The following is a 22500-nucleotide window of genomic DNA, read 5'->3' on the forward strand; positions in this document are numbered from 1 at the left end:
GTACCATAGCTAGCTAGTAGTTGCTATAGTCATTAAACACAATCGTATTAGACTGGGGTGGCAAAGGCCCCTCGACTGCGACAAAGTCCATCAGCCACTCAAGTGCGTGCGTGCGTGTGTGTGTGTGTGTGTGTGTGTGTGTGTGTGTGTGTGTGTGTGTGTGTGTATGTGTCAGTGTGTGTGTGTGTGTGTGTGTGTGTGTGTGTGTGTGTGTGTGTGTGTGTGTGTGTGTGTGTGTGTGTGTGTGTGTGTGTGTGTGTGTGTGTGTGTGTGACTGGGGTCCTGATGGGACTTCAGGTGCCCACACCACAGTTGGCATTGTAGTCAAAGCTCCAAGATAGTCAATAAGAAACAAAACTTTGTCATCAGACTTAGTGAGTAGGATACTCAAAACGTATAGGAGTTAACTTACTTCTGGTCTGCAAGCTATGTGGGTGTGTGGATGTGAGGTGGACGGTGTCTGTCACGCCCTTTGCTTCGTCCAATCGCAAAGCAATATCTGTGATTGATCGTACATGACAACCAAAGACAATGGATGAACAGCCAGTCAGAAAAAGAGTTACCAGAACAGTGTAAGTAATGTTTGTGATTGCCAGGTCTTGTCAATAATAACAACAGAACTTGCCTGTCTGTAACTGCCAACATCAAATCAATCGAATTCATGGCTTACAACATTTATACATGAACCTAACATTTTGTAACCACGAGCGATATTCATGTCCTGTATGTAATAATAACTCGTTACTGTCCTTAACGACTACAGACTATTTACAGACTTTGTGGTCACGTGAAATGACAGTCATTTTGTATGATTACAATGACTATCATGTACATTATACCAATGTTATAGCTCCTGCTCTAGCTCTAAGTATATTGATCTGAGGTCAACTCTATCCCATGCTTCTAGTATATTTCTTTACTTTCAGTTCAAAAAAGAATGCAAACAAGTCTAAAAAAATTTGAGAAAATGAGAAAGATGTGTGTGGGTTGCCGAACAAAAAAGAATAGAAACAAGACCATGTAAGGGTGTGCTGTGACATCTTTCATGAATTCACTCATACAGACTGAGCAATACATCATCCCTACATTGCACCATCTTCTAGGGTATAAAACACAGAGTGTCTAGAAAATAGTGCAATGTAGGAATGATGTCAGTCTGTATGAGTGATCTCATGAACAATGTCACAGCACGCCCTTACATGATCTTGTTTCTATTCGTTTTCGTTCAGCAACCCTACATCTTTCTCAATTTTTTTTCAAAATGTTTTTAGACTTGTGTATGTAATAACTCTCGTTACGGTCCACAACAACTACAGACTATTTACATACTTTCTGGTCACGTGAATAGACAGTCACTAACCCTAAGACACTAACAGCTAAACAGACAAAAGATAAACACGCCTCTGAGCTTTGCAATCTTAAAACTCAAGCTTGCGCTCACTACTTGATGACTAACACGACACACGATGGTAACTACTCCTACCTCTCGTCTTGTTGACGTCTGTTGTTCTGTCTTGAGGACGTTCAATAGAACCTCCAGTAAGTTGGGATACTTACTGTACGGCTCTACAACATAGCTGTCCACAGAAGCACACACTATGTCAGTATATATGCAACCGTGCTTTGTTAGTTACAAACCCTGTGCTCTCTACAATCTGACCGAGCACCCACAAAGCAACCTAAAATGAAACAGACACATACACAGTGGAGGTAAACGTTGCATTGGTGTTGGATTTCCTATTAATCATGTTATGATTATTGATACCAATGAGGTGTTTAATGGATCTATGTTCATCTAAATTAATTAAGTAGATACAATCACTACAGTGTATCCTCGCTTATCTGGCCCTCGCATGTCCGACTGCATATCTGACCTTCATTGTCCTCCAGATATGTTTTGCGTATGACGTCATCAATCGTCTAATGTAAGTTATGTAGTAACCTTGTTGCATGCTGGTGCCAACAAAATAAAATTCCAAAAAAACTTAGATGTGTGTGGCGCTCACAATTAATTAGCAAGTCAAGATTCTTCAATAGTTGGAGACATCATCCTGTATCGCCATCACCAGGAATATCATTGCCATGGTGATGGCACCAATTGTGGCACCAGGTCTGGCGTGGGAGTCTTATTCATTGCATGAGGTAATATATCAAGTTAGATAATTTTTCAAGTTTTGGAATTGGTCATTTGCTGATATTACTATTGATATTAATCAAGTTGCACCGAAGACTGTTTTGTGGCCACAATTTGGCACTAGCCATAAATACGGCCAGCAACACTGACAACACAAAAATATGCAGTCGGGAAGACGCTTTTAGGTCCGTTCTTTTCATGCATCCAAACCCCTTGTTGATATCTGCTGCACACAGGAGAGTGAACAAGCGATGATACACCGTATTTGACCATAAGTATGTATGCCACTCTCGGTCTGCCTGGATGTCTGTTGTGACTTTCCATGCGTCAACTACCTCAGTTACTACTACTATACTACGTACCTCTCTCTTCTGATGTGATGATGAATCGTGCAGGATTTCGATTAGTACAGGAAAGAGTTCATCGGCAAATGGTCTCATGTCTCTGCCACTAACCTGCGCATAAACCCAAATCACAATTCATTGTCACCACCAACTATTGTAGAAACCCATACGCCAGCGAGCTCTCCAAGAGCAGCCAAAATACTCGTCATAATCCCTGGATTGATATCCGGCTCCTTCAATTTAGGAACCAGCGCCTTCATAAACAAACAAAATTGACTAAACAAATACAAAAGAAAACTACAAGACATCAATGATGGGATTGCACAACCCACGTGCCATCCTGTGGTGTTGGTTTAAAGTTGATTAATTTATTAATTGATTTGTCAACCCTGAGTGCCCATTTTTGAACTCGTCTAAGATTTTGGTAAGATCTTCATATTCTAAAAATCTAATATTGATATGTTGAGTTGTTAAAGATATATCATGTTTACAGACAGACAGACAAACAGACAAACAGACAGACATGCACAAACACAACAGACAGACTGACAGACATGCATACACACAAACAGACAGACAGACAGACATGCATACACACAAACAGACAGACAGACAGACAGACAGAAAGACAGACAAACAGACAGACAGACAAACAAACAAACAGACAGACAGACACAGACAGAGAAGCACATTGACACACATACATAAACCTCTAAAAACATTACAGCCTCACTCCACTGTGTTACACAAGTTGCAACAACCACATCGCATAACTACTCGTCTATCCAAGTTATAAGACAACATTTACAACTAAAAAATTTCTAACTGAAAATCCACCATAGTGTGTTAACAATAATCAATGCTGTGGTTTCTGTTACAAATTTTGATAGCCTTGCTACAAGATATACACTCAGCATAGTTAAGATTATGCAATAAACAGCTCTTTATTCACTATGCATAGCTGGTATAGTAGCAAGAGAACCCGAGAGTTAGTTACTAATAATTAATTAATAACTGAATACAGAGCTCTTGTCTATTGTAGATCGTTGCGTGTACCTTAAGTATTGGCTCCATGTACGGCTTAATGAGACGAGGAGCATTTGCAATGAGATGACTGAGCAGTTTGGCTGCTTGTTCCTTGTTTCGTACGACTCCGCTGAACTCCAACTCTGTCAAGATCTACAAGAAATTACAGACACACAACTGTCACATAAAAATTGTTGTAGTCCACAACACAAAGAAACTGTTTTTCGAGACACATTTGTATCACAAAGCTCATAGAAACATTCGCATTACGTCACTAAATTAACAATCATACCTACCAACCCATCATCTAAATAAGTCATTTAAGAGATATCCTGTTTACAGACAGACAGACAGACAGACAGACAAACAGACAGACAGACAGGCAGGCAGGCAGGCAGGCAGATTACTTTATTAGGATATAGCATCTCTACACACTAGAATACCCGATTTTTCAATAATTAAAAGAAAGTGCTTCCTAAACAAGTTACAAGTTCAACTATTTCAATGCGTGAAGTACTGAATGTATCTATCTTTGCTAACTACATTATCCTCCATTAGTCTGTTTGTTGAAAACTTAGACACTTTTCTCAAGACAACTTTACAATTGCATTTTTGGAGAGCTACAGAAAAATGTCGTCGCCAATATGACATAAACTCTGCATTTACTCGTCTTGCTTCAATGAGCCCTGTCTTTCTTCCCAGTTTATGCAGTAAGTTTTCCGCTTGTGATCCCCATGTGCCGAAATGCTAAAAAACTAGCGGAACAATTTCAGGACTAGATCCATCTGGCAAGATCTCCTTTGAATATTTGTAACATTTTTCTGATTCACGTTTTGTCGCTGCATGTCTGCAAGCCTTTGTCCGTTCACTATGTCTTTCCTCCAAGAGTGAGCCAAACAAACATGACATTCATAGGTGACACCAGAATCAATGTCGTAAAATGTAATGTCTGGTCTTCCATCACTTTGTACGTATCTGTTTCTTGGTTCTGTTTGATGAGGAATACCCAGGTCCGTTAGGCAAGCAGACCACTCAGCAACAATAATATCGTGAGACCAGACAGGACCGCCTCCATATTTACAAGTAACCAAATGAAATCTTCTTGATCTAACTTCTGCCCGCAGTCACAATGCTTAAGCAATCGACTAAATGACAAGTTGATCCCCAATCTTACACAAGATGCTAAACGAAATTCGTTAGGTTTAAGTGCATTCTTGTATGTTAAGGGAATAAAATCAAGCCATGCTCCTGCACCGTTCCCCTGTAATGACCTAAGTCTGGCAGCATCCCTATTTGATTTATGTTTTTAACAAAATCTTCTGACTGTTTCTGTGATATATCCAAAGTTAAGCAATGTTGAAGTTTTCTAGGATAATCGATCATTTTCTCCAAGCAGGCTGGCAGGCAGGCAGGCAGCCAGACACACAAGACAGATAGAAAGACAGACAGACAGACAGACAGACAGACAGTCTCACAGATAGACAGACAGCAGATAGATAGACAGACAGACATCTCTAAAACATTACAACCTCACTCCGCTGCGCAATGCAGTGGCAAACACCTACTTGGATAAGTGTCTTTCTCAGGGATGGCATCACATATGCTGGATTAAGAGCACTGAGGCGACCGATAGTACAGATAGCCAACTCACGAACAGAAAACAACTACAACACAATGCAAGCAACTAATGCAAAACCCATTGAAGTACAGAACCATGTCAAGTGTTAACCTCGTCATTGAGTGCCACAAACAAAGCATTAAGATTTTCTGCCTGTGCTAGGTGACCGTCAAACCTTCCATCAAGATTACTGAGAACACAGAGTCGTATGTCCTCCTCTGTATAAGAGCATATTAAGGAATTAGTGATGTGAGAGTGATCGTTGCTAATATATTGAGTGTTTACCTTGGTCTGTTATGCCCGTAGACAGCAATTTACCGAGAACTTCAGACACTACTTTGGCTTGTGTTTGACTAACTGGACCAGCAGCTATTACTTGACCAGTTGGTGAAACCTGAAGCTGTTTGTAACAACAGACATTTAAAATCTCACATGTGAGAGGACACAGTTAAGAAACGGATCAACAAACAGACAGACAGACAGACAGACAGACAGACAGACAGTCAAACAAACAGACAGACAGAAAGACAGAGAGATAGACAGACAGACAGAAAGACAGAGAAATAGACAGACAGACAGACAGACAGACAGACAGACACACGCACACACATGCACGCACGTACACATGCACACACACACACACACACACACACACACACACACACACACACACACAAATGGACAAATGACAAATGTCAAGCCCTCCACGTCATTCAACGTCGACCTTAAGGTCAGTTGCACAGATAGCTCCCCTTGCCTCTAGAGACAGAGCCTCCATGCGCTACTTGAAGGCTTAGGGCCAGCGCTATAATCCACCTGGAGCTTGGCCGGAGTCATCCAGGTGCACTGACTATAGCGCAGCTCTGGGACTGGACACTACAGCCCATAAGTACCCGTCTGCTGCATGATGTTATTTGCATGATGTCAAGCCAGCGGTCATGTCCACCCCAGTCAATGACCAGGTACTCATTTATACTCCTGAGTCAAGAGAAGCAATTGTGTGTAAGTTTCTTGCTTAAGGAAATTGTGCCATAGCTCGCCATCACTGTGACTTGAACCTGCAATCCTGCAAGGTCCCGGATGTTTTCACTCTCCAAATGCACTCTAACCAATTGAGCTACAGTACCAAACACACACACACACACACACACACACACACACACACACACACACACAACAACAACAACAACACACACACACACACACACACCACACAAGCAACCTGAAACGCAAAGCAAAGTGAAGACATTGAGACAATTTGATAAACACACCTTCAGAGCTGGTGTCAAAAGACGACAACAGGTCTTAACGGCTTCCATTCGCACTTGTTTCTGTTCACTATAAAGAAAGTTGTCTGCACACTGGCGTACAAACTGAGTCAAAGTGTGACCTAACAGCATTGCATCTTAAAGATTACACAACTCGACGTCAAAACTGTCACATAAAGCTCACTGTCAAATTCAAATGAACTGAGGGTCTGCATAGCAAGTGTGAGGTTGCTAGACTCACTTACGTCAAATCCAGAGCCTCCTACAATCAGATCACAATAAACACTGTAAGTGGTCTCATCTATCTGCATTGTGGTTTGTCTGTGAAAGTGTCTGTCTGTCCGTCTGTTGTATGTCTATCAGTCTTCTGTCTGTCTGTCTGTCTGTCTGTCTTTCTGTCTGTTGTATGTGTATCTGTCTTTCAAGTTACTGTCTGTCTGTCTGTCTGTCTGTCTGTCCATCTGTTGTCTGTCTGTCTGTCTGTCTGTCCATCTGTTGTCTGTCTGTCTGTCTGTCTGTCCATCTGTTGTCTGTCTGTCTGTCCATCTGTCTGTTTGTCTGTCTGTCCATCTGCTTGTCTGTCTATCTGTCTACCTACCTGCCTCACTGTCAACATGTGTATGTACGTATTTATGTATACACGTTCATCAGACTGTTCTGTTCCCTCTCTCTGTCAGATTGTGTGTCTGCATGTCTTTGTATGCCCATCTGTCTGTCCACTCATCTGTCCACTTGTTTGTGCTTTCAGTGCATAAGTATCTTTCCATCTGTACACACACTCTACTAGGTCTAACTCAAATCCCAACATTGCATTGAATGCTGCCTAGTAGAAGACAACAGTTCATACCCCACATGTACAACAGTTCATGCCCCACTTGTACAACATATCACTACATATCACCTGATTGAATTGACGTTGAAGAAACAGTTCTCGTAGCCGGTTGGTGTTTTGTAGGTTTATTTAACAAAATAGACGACAACATCTGCAAAAGACCACCTACACAGCACACACCACAAATGCATACAATACAATACAAACAGATCAATCAAGCATAAATCACCTTGAATGTCACGCTTAAGTGATGAAATGTCAGCTGCCAGTGTCTTCAACGCTGATGTGAGAGCAGGGCTGTAAGACATACGTATTATTTATTGCTGACAAAGAAGAAAAAAGACTATGTAAATTGGTAATACCTTAGTCCGGCTGCTAACATCAAATCTAGCAGAGACTTCACATCGTTTGCAAGACTGTCACCCAGTGCTCTGGCGAGCATGCTGATACAGTTGAATACAGAGTAGTCAGGAGGACTAGCTTTGCTTCTCCTAAAGAACGAAAAAGTAGGTAGAAATTCATGACTAATATACAAATGAGAGACCAACAAACAAACAATCAAACAAACAAGATAAACTGACATACAAATGACAGACAAACAAACAAACAACCTACCAAACAAACAAAAAGACAAACAAAGAAACAAACAAAAAGACAAAGAAACAAACAAATAAAACAAACTGACAGACAAACAAATGATAGGCAAACAAAGAAACAAACAAACAAAACAAAAAGACAAACTAACAAACAAACAAAAAGACAAACTAACAAACAAACAAACAAAAAGACAAACTAACAAACAAACAAACAAACACACAAACAAGACCACTGACAAACAGACAAACAAATGATAGACAAACAGCCAATCAATCTACCAAAAAAAAAAAAATAAAAACCAACAAACAAACAAGACAAACTAAAAACAAACAAATGATAGACAAACAAACCAACTAACCAACCGATCAAACAAACAGACAGACTGACAAACAAACAAACAAACAAACAAAAAACAAGACAAACAGACAAACAGATAATAGACTAACAAAGAAACAAACAAGAAGACAAACTGACAATACAAACAAACTAATAAACAACTAACAAAACAACAAAACACAAACAAAAGTGTACATACTATAGACATGCATACAACAGTACCAAAACACACTGATTGATAATACTACGAAATATTTTCTCCACAGCTGTAATACACTACAGCATAAAGAGCTGCCCAGACCTTAGGGATGAATCTCTGATGCCACTTAATGTAGTTCGAATGATCGCCAAAATTGGCTCGAGATGAGGTATGATGTCCGTACCAACAGCAATGGCTGTCAATCCAACAGCTCTGAAAGCGTTAGACCTATCTCGTTCCTTTAATCAAACAAAAACAGTAAATATGAAAACAGATGAAGTACATACTGCAATGTGTAATACAGTTACCCAAATGATTGTTTAACAACATGACCCATGATTGAGCACATACACAGTCAATTTGTTTGCCTGTCACTGATCTGTCTGTCACTCTTATGATGTAGTAGCCGGTCCATCCATTCATCTCCGTGTGTCTGTCTGTCTGTCCATCTGTCTGTCTGTCTGTCTGTGTGTCTGTCTGTCTGCATGTCTGTCTGTTTGTGAGTCTGTCTGTCTGCCTGTCTATCTGTCTGTTTAGTTGTTTGTCTCCAAGAATGCCATGTCAAAACCAAACTGTAAATATCATTAAAAGTGTTGTTCCAGCTGCCAACAAGTTTGCTTGTCCAACATGACATACAAAAATGAGGATCAAAAGCAGGTCTGACATCTCATCAAAGAAATAGAGGTCCATGACAGGTTGTCACTAATTCAATAGACATGCCACCACATGTCTGTCTGTTCGTCTGTCTGTCTGTCTGTCTGTCTGTTCACATAACCATCTGCTACAGCATGTCTGTAAACACACTCATTGCTTTCCTGATCAGCATGCCACAATATCACACGCATTGACCTCATCCAACCACCCAACAGCGTCCAATCGCATTAACTCAATGATCTCATACAATCATCACAGTTTCAATTCACAAATTAGTCAACAAATTCAAAATGTAACATAAACCTTGTCTACTCTCACCTTCTTCAAACAGTTGAGAAAATAGTACATGCTCTCGCCCAAGTAACTGATATATAAAACCAAAACGGTTATTGACAGCTGCCTCATTGTACGAACAGCTAAACGTCCTTCTCACCTCATAAATGTTTCTGACTGGAAAGCAGCCAGACGAGGCAGTAATGCGAGGAGTCCTTGTTGAACCAGTTGATTGACATTTCGGCTGGTACGAAGTCTCAGCACATGGTGACACACCCGTGGAAACAAAATACAATGAGACTGGTAGAATTGTATTGTATAATGAGCAGACAAATAGACAAACAGATAAATGAACTGACAGACAACAAAAAACAAACACAACAATATAAAATAAATAAAAATAAATGAAAATATGGACAAACAATCAAACAGACAAACAAACTGACAAACTAATAAACAAATAGACAAACACACTGAAAAACTGACAAACAATCAATCAGACAAACAAACTGACAAACTGATAAACAAACAGACAAACAAAGTGACTGACTAACTGATAAACAAACAAACTGACAAACAAACAACAGACAGACAAAGGCAAACAAGCACAGCACATAAAGAGACAAACAAACAAACAAACAGAGAAACAAATGACACCCCTACAACTCAACCAACAGACATCATAGACAACCACAAACCTCATCAGAACCACAACACAAGACAGAGACAACACTATCAATCCACAATCGACAACACAATTCAGCTACCATAGCCAGACAATTTCCAATACAACAAAAGCCAAGACAACAACACAAGCAACATCAGGTCAACTTCAGTCTTACTTCACCAAACTTGCTGAGCATAAACTCTCTGCACAGTTGACTGTATCCCCTCTCCAACCTTGATTGGCTTCCCGTTGTCTGTCGATGATGGAACTTTTCGTAGGGTCTGGAGTTCGAGTTGCTGAGATCTTCTAATGCCTTCAGATATGGTTTCTGTTGCTGGAGTTCAATGTCATCAACATCCCACTCCAAAAACTAGAGGCAGTACATAATCAAATATATGAATAGTCACGCCATATGTTAATGGCAGTACATAATCAAATATATGAATAGTCACGCCATACGTTAATGGACAGCATCAATAGTGGCATATTGTAAATCACGAGTTTAGCTCTTTCTGCCCATCTGTCTGTCTGTTTATTAGTTTGCCTGCTTGTTTGCCTGACTATCTGTCTGTCTATCTGTCTGTCTGACTATCTGTTTATCACTTTGTCTGCTTGTTTGTCTGACTATCTGTCTGTCTATCTATCTGTCTGTGTGTCTATCTGTTTACCAATTTATCTGCCTTATCCGGTGATTTTCCTACAATACATTTGATGCGTCCTGGGACGCATTTGAGGAAGTTGGGATGCAGATTTCAGACAGCGAGACGCATCCTATTATGTTCATTCTTGTCTACTACGAAGGACCACTAAACTGCTAAACCCTGGCTGCAAGTGCAACCAGGCACTCATTAAACCACTGATTGAAATAAGAGCTGCTCTACTAGAGGTCAAAAGGTTCTAGCTGTTGGTCAGTCGATCCTACAAGATAATTGGATAATGACCATCGCTCCACCCATTGGATCAGAATATTCCTTTGATATGCAAAGTTTATCCTTTGGTTTCCTTTGCAGGAAGGGCTTATGATAACCTAATAAACTTAAATAAATAACTAATAAATGAAAGCCAGATATATTATAATCATACTATAGATGATGACAGATAAACAGATGTAGTACATGTAAACAAACGAAAAACCAGAATGCAAATGCCTACAGAAGGAACTCAACAGTACACGTACTGTGTACTTGAATTTAGTGTTTTTGTGAGCTGAAAGGTTAGGGTTAGCACAACGTACCACCAACTCTGGCCATGTCTTTTAAAGTGGGGCTACATATGCACATTTTTAGATGAGGACGCATGTTTTGCAGAGGCTAGGAAAATCACTGCTTAGCTGTCTGTTTGTCTGTCCATCTGTTTATCAGTTTGTCTGTCTGTCTATCTGTCTATCTGTTTATCAGTTTGTCTTTCTATCTGTCTGTTTGTCTGCCCATCTGTTTATCAGTTTGTCTGTCTGTCTATCTGTCTATCTGTTTGTCTGTCCATCTGTTTATCAGTTTGTCTATCTGTCTGTCTGTCTATCCATCTGTCTGTCTGTCCATTTGTTATCAGTTTGTCTGTCTATATGTCTGTCCATTTGTATGTCCAGCTCTTTGTCTGTCTATCTGTCTATTTGTCTGTCCATCTGTTTATCAGTTTGTCTGTCTGTCTATCTGTCTATCTGTTTATCAGTTTGTTTGTCTATCTGTCTGTCTATCTGTGTATATGTCTATCTGTTTGTCTGTCCATGTGTTTATCAGTTTGTCAATTGTCTGTCCATGGTTTATCAGTTTTTGTCTGTCTGTCTGTCTGTCTGTTTGTCTATCTGTCTGTCTGTCTGTCTGTCCATCAATTTATCAGTTTGTTATATGTCTGTCTGTCTGTCTATTTGTTATCAGTTTGTCTGTCTATCTGTTTATCAGTTTGTCTGTCTATCAGTTTGTCTGTCTATATGTCTGTCTATCTGTCTGTCTGTTTGTCTGTTCATCTGGTTATCAGTTTGTCTATCTATTAAATAATTTATCAGTTTGTCTGTCTATCTGTATGTCTGTCCATCTGTAATATCAGTTTGTCTGTCTGTTTGTCTCTCTGTCCATCTGTTGTCAGTTCTGTCTATCTGTTTGTCTGTCCATTTGTTATCAGTTTGTCTGTCTACCTGTCTGTCTGTCCATCTGTTTATCAGTTTGTCTGTCTATCTGTCTGTCTGTCCCTTGTCAATCTGTCTGTCATTAAGCCGCGCCATTTAGTCATCCATTTACAATTGACCTGTTGCACCTCATCTGTTGCTCTCTCAGTCTACCATTCATGCAGCTACAACAACACTGATCTACCAATTTCTGAACTCCTTATTACTAAACGAGACACTCTCTATATTTCTGGTACTAAGAGCATCCTCCTCACCTCTGATTCCAGATTGCTGTTTAATATCAATTCATTGATGATAAGCAATGCGCCATGCGTGCGATCATCACGCGACAAAGTCGATCCCTTCTCTCTCTGTTCTGACAAACCTTTCTCAGCCTCTTCATATGCTTGCTGTATAACCAACCAGTCACCATAATATGATAGATAACATAGTAGATCATATCATACCTGATACCAAGTTCTTCTAGAGACAGAACTACGAACGTCTTTCGATTCTCGTTGAGACGTCAGAACAAGACACGCACGCAGAGCAGCAACTGCACCCTCTCTGATAGCTTGCTGCATGTAACAAAGTAAATTTAGTACATAAAAATAGCACACACACAGACACAGACACAGACACAGACACAGACACAGACACACACACACACACACACACACACACACACACACACACACACACACACACACACACACACACACACACACACACAAATGGACAAAATGGACAAATGTCAAGCCCTCCACGTCAATTATGAATGACGTCAACCTTAAAGGAACACTTCACCGATTGATGCACACACAGTAGACGTTAACGGATGTTAAGGCCTTAGGCTGCAGACCGAACGCTTGCTGTGTTGTGCAGTGCATTGTTTTGGTCTTGATTTCCGAGGCCAACTACTAGAGCACACAAGAGATGAGTCTAGATGCTTCAGGTGACTCTAACAGTAAAATAGAACAAGTTACAGTCCATAAGCGACTCAGTCGTTCGTACATTGTAGACTCCACATGATCTTGTTGAGCGACTTGCAATCGCTCTGTCTTTCGCATTTTCCTCCGTGTTTCTTTCTATGAATGGAGGCCATAGTACAGTTCAAAAGGGCTTGAATGATGCAAAAAACACACGGAAACGTGCGTTACTGTACATAATCACATGACAAAAAGTGACTTCATTCTACAGCGAACCATCGCCGTATGTGTGCTTTTCGCCGTTGATTGAAGGTGAGTTAGTGATGCAAAAGCACATGTTACTTTCACCTAGCAAAAAGTCTACACGAAGCGGTAAATGAAACCTACACCTAGTCGACGTTATTTGGAAAACCGCCTCGTACGTATTTGTTTTCTAACCTTAGCATAATGGTCCGCTATCAAGTTTGCTCTGAGATAGTGCCAAACTTCCCAACTTGATGTGTGACCAGAAACATTTAGTGCTAAGGGCCGAGTCAGAGATGCACAGACCGGTGAAGTGCTCCTTTAAGGTCAGTTGCAGTGATAGCTCCCCTGCCTCTAGAAGAAGGGCCTCCATGTGCTACGTGGAGGCTTAGGGTCAGCACTACAATCCACCTGGAGCTTGGCCTGAGTTATCCAAGTGCACTGACTATGGCGCAGCTCTTGGACTGGACACCAAGGCCCACAAGTACCCATCTGCTGTATGATGTTACTGCCAAGCCAGCGGTCATGTCCACCCCAGTCAATGACTAGGTACTCATTTATACTCCTGAGTCGAGAGAAGCAATTGTGTGTAAGTCTCTTGCTTACAGAAATTATGCCATAGCTCGCCATCACTGTGACTTGAACCTACAACCCTGCAAGGTCTCACATGTTTTCATTCTCCAAATGCACTCACTAACCAATTGAGCTACAGCGCGTGCGTGCGTGCGCACGTGCGCGCGTGCGCACACACACACACACACACACACAAACGTGCACACACACACACACACACAATCGTGCACAAACACAGTGACACACACACATAGTGACACACACTCACACACACACACACACACACACACACACACACACACATGCACGCACGCGTGCATACACACACACACAATCGTGCACAAACATAGTGACACACACACAGTGACACACACACACACACACACACACACACACACACACACACACACACACACACACACACACACAGACAGACAGACAGACAGACAGACACACACACACACACACACACACACACACACACACACACACACACACACACACACACAGACACACACAGACACACACCTATCTGCCTACCTCTTATACAATTACTATAATAATTGCCTCATTCAACAACCTCACAACCACAACACTTAGATTTTCCCACACATTAACTTGCTGCATCTTTAGAAGATACATCATAGCAACATGCTGCCATCTAGTCTACCACCCACCTTTGGGTCTCTAACTGCCGTAAAGATGTTGTCAAAAAATGGCTGCACTTTCTGATAAAACAACGTCGGTGCATTGACAGCCAACTCCCTCAGAATCAGCACCTTAGAAACCCAGTAAAAACCAGACTCCTTTAATACATTTCTATACGTTCGATCAACGGACTTACAGCAGCATGCCTTCGTCCTTCAATTCTGTCTGCCTGTAATGCTTCCAACGATCGTTTCACCTCAAACTCAACGTACTCAGCTGTGAACGTTCCTCCACTGAGAGCGAGCTGTCCGACTGTTTTCGCAGCCATCTCCATTGCTATCATATCGCCGCATGGCAACACGTGCCTCAGGTAGTTTGCGAAACGATTGACTTTCGTCGAACTCCCACCATCAACACCCAAGAGACTCACTAAAATTTAAATTAATGATTATAATGAAACTCATTAATTAATTAAAAATAAAAACAAGCAAAAAGTGGGTGTGGTCAATAATTAATTAATTAATCTATTTATTTTTGTTTTTATTTAACTAATGCCATCACTCCACTCCCTATGAGACTAAACGTTAAAATTAATAATTAATTATAAAATACCAATTAATTATTAACCACGCCCAATTTTGTTTTCTTACTTATAATCATGCAGCAATTCACCCAGAGGACAAAAAATTGAAATCAATAATTAAGCTATGAGCGTAAAAGGAGGACACCAAAATGAGTGGTAGACTGCTTCGCGAGAAGCTCACTCCAAACGGGCTGAATTGACTTCCGGTCTCTGTCCGGATGTCATTATCTATGTATGTTTGTAAGCATGTGTCAAGCTCGGGGATTTGTTGAGCCAATCAGCAGTTGGTTTGGGATGCGAAAAGTAGGTGACGTAACAATACCTTGTCAGCATGAATCACTCTGGGGGTTTGTTGAGTCCTTTTGGGACACCAACAATGGGTGACGTAACAAAATCCCGCACATTATGACAGAAAAGCCGAGATGTCATTTACCCATTCTAAGGTCAAACTGTCGTCAAACTGAGAAGCGCAGAGTAAAGTTCAAGTAATAGTTGTACGCGTCTGTTAATTTCACAGAAGAATTGCAAACAAACAAATTCATTGTTCTTCAAGAAGCCAAGCCAAGGTTCCATGGGACCATGCATGCACACGACTAACATGCCATCACCCGCGGTCTTCAGGATCAATATGTTAAAGAGATGTAAGTATACTATATTACTGATGATGAACGATCAACATCGTCTTGCAAGAAAGATTCGTAGGAAACGTTGACGCTGCTTTCTTCTGGATCCAGTTGCTAGACATGTCACTTCACATTATTTCCCATGCAGGTAGGAGACGTATGAGATCAATCTCTAAAGTTAGAGCTACGAATTAACGAAACAAAAGATGATAGCAACAGCTCAACGAAAGCATGATAATCGCGTCCACCTCAATATATATCTTCAACTGCAAGTGATGCAAGAGCGATACATAATTGAGAAATAACATGGATAACAAGCGCACTCCGTGCAAGATCTAGAGTTAACACAGCTAGCTGGCATGCATGTGAATGTGTTGAATTCAAAGTAGTGTCACTGTGGAACATTGATGATATTTAGCTAACTATCTCTAATCACATCAACGCATACCTGTGTTTTCAAAGAATTATACATTCTAGCAACAAGCTAATAATTAACTAATGATAAAGACAATAGATAGACACAATTTAATAAAATTTACATTGATATTAACAATAAACACACACACACACACACACACACACACACACACACACACACACACACACACACACACACACATGCTCGTAGCTCTGAAGCGACGGTGTAAACACAGCTTCATTTGCTAGTTATTATTACACTAATTAATTAATTATAGTTATAATTACTTTATAAAACTATAATAAATAAAATATTAATTAACTATTGAGCATGGCCACTTTTTGTTTTTTATTCATTGCAATCACACACCACCGTTCTTACTCAAGACACACACCACTGTTTTTACCCAAGACTAAAATTGAAATTAATAGTTAATATTACATTAATTAATTGTAATTAGTTACAAATAAATTTAATTAAGTATTAACCACGCCCATTTTTGTTTTTCCTACTTATTATCATGCCACCATTCACCCAAGCGACTAAAAAATCAAAATTAATAATTATAATTATAGTAATTAATTAATTACAATTAATATATAAAAATAAAATAAACAAAATAAAATAAAATAAATAAAATATTAATTAATTAATTATTAACCACGTCCATTTTTGTTTTCCTACTTATTATCATGCCACCATTCACCCAAGTGACTAAAAAATTGAAATTAATAATTATAATTACACTAATTAATTAATTACAATTAATATATAAAAATAAAATAAACAAAATAAAATAAAATAAATAAAATACTAATTAATTAATTACAATTAATATATAAAAATAATTAATTATTAAATTAATATATAAAAATAAAATAAACAAAACAAAACAGAATAAATAAAATAAAATAAATAAAATACTAATTAATTAATTACAATTAATATATAAAAATAAAATAAAAAATAAAACAAAATAAATAAAATACTAATTAATTAATTAATGACCACGCCCATTTTTCGTTCTTACTTATTGCCATCACGCCGCCTTTCTTTTCATGCACCTCCGATCCGGAGACCATCTCAAAGATATGGTGGTTGAGATCATTCATGAATGAAGCGTATTCATCGATGTTCATCTCTCGCAGTTCCGTATCGACGTATTGTTGCAGCTGGTGCGCCGTCTTCTCGCGCACGTCGTCGCTGCGACTCTTCAATCCCGCCACGAACTCGCCCAACATGGTCTTCCAGCTTTCCATGGTCGTGCTGGTCATCTCCGGTTAATCCGGGAGACTCCTATGTAACTAGACTGAGACCCGTATGTTTAATTAATTCAAAGTTTGTTTGCCACCTCTAGACTTTTTTGTGATACACATTTTAGGGCTTTTACCTAAGCTGTAATCGTAGATAGTTGAAATTCAAAATCCGGTTTTCTGGTGCAATGTAATAATATTATTACTAAAAACAGTGTAGACGGGTGTCTCTAGGCCTTCTATAGTTAATTAGCTAAGGAAGACTTCCGGCAACGAATGATAGCAAAATAGTCTTTTGACACCTCGTACGCTACAGACGTACGTAGATGTTTCACAGCAGTTTGTCCTAGCAGCATGCGCATGCAGCAAAGTCATGATTAGATGCTTGTAAAAAGATGTCGAACAGAGACGCTTGTAAAAAGTTTGGAACGTTGGTAACAATGGTTGTTTCTGTTTGTTCAGGATCATCAGCTTTCATCAAACCAACGAAATCAATCGCCAAACCACGTGATTTTAAGCACCCGGATGTGCTATTTATTAGGATAGAGCTGTGTTAGTGGACAAATATTACAAAGTAACTGTATGTCTTTAGATTTGGAGAGGCTTATTCGTCCGAATATTTTGAACTTAGTTCCTTACCGCTGTGCAAGAGATGAATACAAGAAAGGTTAGGAGCTCGAGACGTACAGCTAGCTAGCTAGCTAGAGACTGCACGTGCACGCAACTTGTTGTAGGCCTCAAAGCCCAACCGTAGCTTTAGTTAGCGTTTTAGTAAAGTTAATGACCCAATTACAGTAAAGCAAGGCTATACGTCAGTAAGTTGGTGAAATATCTGAAGCCATATTGGAATTTGTGGCACATTTCTTTTTGTTTTTGTTTCATTACTTTGTGCACGCATGCCTTGTCTGTAGGCATTTTACTGGATTCTAACGAGAACAGCTTTGGGTCTGTGCTGTCGGTCGAGCAGGAAGACGGTCAGGAGTTGCATCGGTACCCGTTTGCTTATGCAGAGTTGAAGAAGAAAATTGCGAAGTTTAGGTGATTGTATGTGTGGGTGAACTGTCTTTTGCGCGAACATGTGGACCACGTGATCGATAATTACACTGAACAGACACATACTAGTAGACTGACTGACATTGGCTTGGGTAGTATTTAGTTGCTTTGCTTTGAGATGGTGTATAATAGTTCAATGTTCGAAAATGTATGACAGACAGACAGACAGTTATTTGACAGACAGTTATTTGACAGACAAACAGACAGACAGTTATTTGACAGACAGACAGACAGAGAGGAGAGGAAAACAATACAATACAGTCAACTCAAACTTCCTGGAGCACCATCGAGGTTTATTCCCCTTGTCATGGAACACTTTGGTCATTGGAGCAAAGAAGCCAACAAATACTTGCAGGAACTGTCACAGAGGGCATGGGACGATTCAGGCAAGAACAACTGCAAGGAATGTATGTGCATTTGGCGAAAACACTTCTCAACGACATTGCAGTGGTGCAACGCTAATACAATCACTAGGAAGATTTTAATTCTAACTTCCAGTAATCGTAATGACATAAATGACTTTGTAACTCAGTTTTATGTACATTAGATTGATAGGTATAGTGGCCCTATAGGGCATATTGAATTCATTTAAAGTTTAGCCTGTAATAGTGAGCATGTTTGAAATATACTACCATTGACAGACAGACGGACAGGCAGACAGGCAGGCAGGCAGGCAGTTGAACACAGAGACAGACAGATAGACAGATAATTTATTCTCATACAGATTCTACTTGTACATATGCTAGGATTGTTTAAATACAAATCAGTCCTTGCAAACAACAAAGTCATTAACTAATGGACAGACAGATAGACAGACAGACATTGAAGGCTATACAAATGTAGCTGACTTTAGAGGTTTTTGAAGGAAAAAATCTGAATAATCTTACAACGAAGTAACGCTAAAGTCATCCTCCACAAGCTGACTCGTGTCTTCCCTGGAGAACTAAATGAGAACATATAATATAGAGACTATCAAAGTAGCTTGCATTAAACTAAAGCTAAACTCAGTAGCTTGTTTGCATTTTAATTTTAGTGTTACGTAGAGTTTGTGTTTCAATAAATGAGAGTGACAGACGGACAGACAGACAGACAGACAGATAATTTATTCTCATACAGATTCTACTTGTGCATATGCTAGGATTTTTAAAACTACAAATCAGTCCTTGCAAACAACAAAGTCATTAACTAATGGACTTGACCTTGAATGTCAAAATCAAATAATCTATCTAATCACCATGACTAGGTGACAGTTTTGAAAGTTTTCTAAGGATAACTTTGGCATTGCATCTTTGCAGAATTGTAGAAAATCTTTTTCTCCAATACGACATGAACATGGAAGCATTAAAATTGGCTTCTGGATTTGCTGACTGTTGTGACAAATGCTGCAAGAATACTCTGCCTTTGTGCCCCACCTCCCAAAATGTTCTATCACAAGAGGAACACATCTTGATACATATCCTCCTGGAACAAGCTCTTCTGAATATTTTTCATTTGTTTTCTTCTCTTGTCGTGGCAGCATGACCATTTTCCTTGCTAGCCCTCTTAATAATGTCGCGACTCCACGGATGAGCCAGGGACACATCAATATCGAAATTCTGTCCAGTATTTGGATCAAACATTGTAATGTCTGGACGGTCTTCAGTATTGATGTATTTGTTCTGTTTGATGGGGAAGGTGAGGGTCAGACAGGCACTCACTCCACCCATTCAAGACTGAATTGTGAGACCACACAGGTCCACCCCATATTTACAGGTTAAAAGATGGTATCCGTATTCATCCGAATCATGACCACAATCACACTTTTTAATCCAGGTAAGACGCTAAAAAAATTCGTTTGTTTTTGAAGTCTGACAGACAGACAGATAGACAGTTGAGCAGAAAGGCAGACAGGCAGAACTTTGACTTGTAGTCTGAACAGTTGTTAGCTAGATAGTTGTGTTTTGTTTGCAGCCTTGGTGGTTGTTGGACATTGTTTTAGTTTATGATATGTGGATGTTTTAGTGTCGATTTATGAAAATATACTATTTACAGACAGACAGACAGACAGACAGACAGACAGACAGACAGACAGACACACACACACACACACACACACACACACACACACACACGGTATTGTATCTGTTCTACCTCTCTCAGGGGAATTCGAGTTGAACAAATTTTCACTGGAGTGGGCAGCGACGAAGCAATCGATAGCACAATCCGAATTTTCTGCAGTCCCGGCAAAGAATCAATTATTGTTACACCACCTACATTCAGCGTGTACAAAGTCCGAGGAGACATCAACGATGCAAAAGTTATCTCCGTCCCTCTTACACCAGACTATCAACTGAACATGGACAAACTGAAGAAAGCCATCACACCAGAAGTGAAAGTCATCTTTATATGTTCACCAGGGAACCCAACAGGAGTAAGGATTCCCCGAGAAGACATCATTGAGCTGTTGGAGAGTGATTACAAGGGCATGGTTGCACTGGATGAGGCGTATGTTGACTTCAGTACGTCTCCGAGTGATTGCGATTTAGTAGACAAATATCCAAATCTTGTAGTGCTCCAAACAATGTCAAAATCATTCGGTTTAGCTGGCATCAGGTTAACACAATACGTCGAGTCGTTGTTTTTCATACGTAGCGTGATCTTTCTAATACATTTTAGGCTTGGTTGGGCTATTGCACACCCGTCTGTAATCGACGTTTTCAACAAGGTGAAAACCCCATATAATTTGAGTACAATGACAGCAAAGATGGGCATGGATGCGCTCGAGCTTGTAGATGAGATGCACCAACGAGTGAAGCAAGTTCAACAAGAAAGGGATAAGCTCATGGAATCAATGAGACAGACACCAGAAGTGAAGAACGTAAGATGACATTTAACAATCAGAGACAGTCAATGACAGTCAACTGTAAAGTGTCAATAATGTGTAATAAAAAAATTAATTTATATAAAATTCTATAAAATATTGACTTATATATTTTGTTGGAATAAACAATTAATTTAGATAAATTTCTATAAAATATTGATTTTATATATTTTATTAAATGCAATTTGTGTTTAACTTCCAATTTAATTTATATATTACTTATAGTAATTGGTAATTGCTATATAATGTTTTATACAATTATTTGTGTTTAATTAATTAAGCCCAAAAAATTTTAATTCTAAAGTTTTTACAAATTCAGATAAAATATTAATATATATACATTTTTTATAATGCATGTGCAAAATAAAGAAAATGAAAAATAAAAAATATATAATGGTCCATCAAAAATAATAACTTTTAATGTCATTTGTTCCACCTTAAGTTAATGAGCTCACAAGCTACCTTAAACAGTTAGAACGCTATGGAAGGATGGGAGAGATTGAATGTTTCCAAACATGTTTTCCTATAGAATTAACCTGACACCCCAAGATCCCTGCAAAAACTACCGAACAGAATAAGTGTCTATAGACTGTATCATTAACAGTCTGATTATCTAGGTTCGCTCCTCTGAAGCAAATTTCTTTCTGGCGGAGATTGAGCATGCACATGAGGTCTATAGAATGATGGCCGACAAGGGAGTGGTGGTGCAATACAAAGGGAAAGAACCTCATTGCAAAGACTGCCTTCGTGTCACTGTGGGCACACCGGAAGAAAACAAAGTGTTGCTGGAGACACTGAAGGACGTGTGCAAGTTGGTGGCCGAACAGCACGCTGACGATGCAACAGAAAATAAAACAAAGAAAAGAAAAACTGATCAGTGAACGGTGACAATAGACGTGGACGAGTTCACAGTAAAACGTCGACATTACTGTGAACGTGCCCGTATGGCTTAGTCTAGTTTTTTTTATATACAAAATGTTGTCTCTGATACAGTATGGCTTTTTTGAATTGGGATTCAGTTGTCTTTGCTTATTGTATAGAAACAGGCACACACCGTGATGCAAACTTTTGAGGGGCAAACAGCCTGGCCTGCCAAGAAATTGATATCAATTTGGTTGATACTTCGCATTAATAGACCAAGGATATAAAAGCCGATTGATGGAAGTCCCATTAGTTGGGTAGGCCATGGCTCACCTTCCACCCTACTCTGCCGGCCCTGCCCTGATAAAACATGAAAACAGCAGCAATAAGCAAAAATAAAAACACAA

At 39.5% G+C, this 22500-nt stretch overlaps 3 protein-coding genes across 3 annotated transcripts in view; 1 reads left to right on the forward strand and 2 right to left on the reverse strand.

The window, feature by feature from the left end:
- LOC134182088 (serine/threonine-protein kinase mTOR-like) overlaps positions 1-9549 on the reverse strand; it is a 32340-nt gene extending 22791 nt beyond the window's left edge. The window contains 16 exon segments of the mRNA XM_062649420.1: positions 1484-1577; positions 1639-1679; positions 2497-2589; positions 2649-2732; positions 3535-3657; positions 5070-5168; positions 5234-5340; positions 5408-5522; positions 6394-6512; positions 6575-6652; positions 7292-7387; positions 7452-7519; positions 7585-7713; positions 8457-8593; positions 9327-9372; positions 9442-9549. Of these exon segments, the coding sequence (XP_062505404.1) occupies positions 1484-1577; positions 1639-1679; positions 2497-2589; positions 2649-2732; positions 3535-3657; positions 5070-5168; positions 5234-5340; positions 5408-5522; positions 6394-6512; positions 6575-6652; positions 7292-7387; positions 7452-7519; positions 7585-7713; positions 8457-8593; positions 9327-9372; positions 9442-9446 (1434 nt within the window). The 5' untranslated portion in view covers positions 9447-9549.
- Positions 9550-10102: 553 nt separating this feature from the next.
- Positions 10103-17349, reverse strand: LOC134182408 (serine/threonine-protein kinase mTOR-like). The gene is made up of 6 exons (XM_062649807.1): positions 17097-17349; positions 14639-14871; positions 14472-14573; positions 12517-12627; positions 12325-12459; positions 10103-10318 (listed from the first exon to the last, which is right to left on the reverse strand). Exons 1-6 carry the CDS (start codon positions 17338-17340, stop codon positions 10103-10105), a joined length of 1041 nt encoding a protein of 346 aa, XP_062505791.1. The 5' UTR covers positions 17341-17349.
- A 498-nt stretch (positions 17350-17847) lies between these two features.
- LOC134182089 (histidinol-phosphate aminotransferase-like) lies at positions 17848-22297 on the forward strand. Its single transcript, XM_062649421.1, has 5 exons — positions 17848-17986; positions 18231-18357; positions 20512-20964; positions 21028-21229; positions 21850-22297. The coding sequence occupies exons 1-5, from the start codon at positions 17902-17904 to the stop codon at positions 22111-22113; spliced, it is 1131 nt and encodes a 376-aa protein (XP_062505405.1). The 5' UTR covers positions 17848-17901; the 3' UTR covers positions 22114-22297.
- The last annotated feature ends 203 nt before the right edge of the window (positions 22298-22500 follow it).

Source organism: Corticium candelabrum, chromosome 7, assembly GCF_963422355.1.
Source record: "Corticium candelabrum chromosome 7, ooCorCand1.1, whole genome shotgun sequence".
In the NCBI taxonomy this organism is placed as follows: Eukaryota; Metazoa; Porifera; class Homoscleromorpha; order Homosclerophorida; family Plakinidae; genus Corticium; species Corticium candelabrum.

Excerpts from the sequence above, each read along its gene's own strand:
- LOC134182408 (XM_062649807.1), bottom strand. The coding sequence starts at position 17,340 with ATGACCAGCACGACCATGGAAAGCTGGAAGACCATGTTGGGCGAGTTC. Across the intron at positions 14,872-17,096 it reads AGGCGGCGTGATGGCAATAA|TGAGTCTCTTGGGTGTTGAT; the intron begins GTAAGAACGAAA and ends TTTAAATTTTAG. Across the intron at positions 12,628-14,471 it reads CGGCAGTTAGAGACCCAAAG|CAAGCTATCAGAGAGGGTGC; the intron begins GTGGGTGGTAGA and ends TGTTACATGCAG.
- LOC134182089 (XM_062649421.1), top strand. The coding sequence starts at position 17,902 with ATGTCTTTAGATTTGGAGAGGCTTATTCGTCCGAATATTTTGAACTTA. Across the intron at positions 18,358-20,511 it reads AAGAAAATTGCGAAGTTTAG|GGGAATTCGAGTTGAACAAA; the intron begins GTGATTGTATGT and ends TACCTCTCTCAG. Across the intron at positions 20,965-21,027 it reads TTCGGTTTAGCTGGCATCAG|GCTTGGTTGGGCTATTGCAC; the intron begins GTTAACACAATA and ends AATACATTTTAG.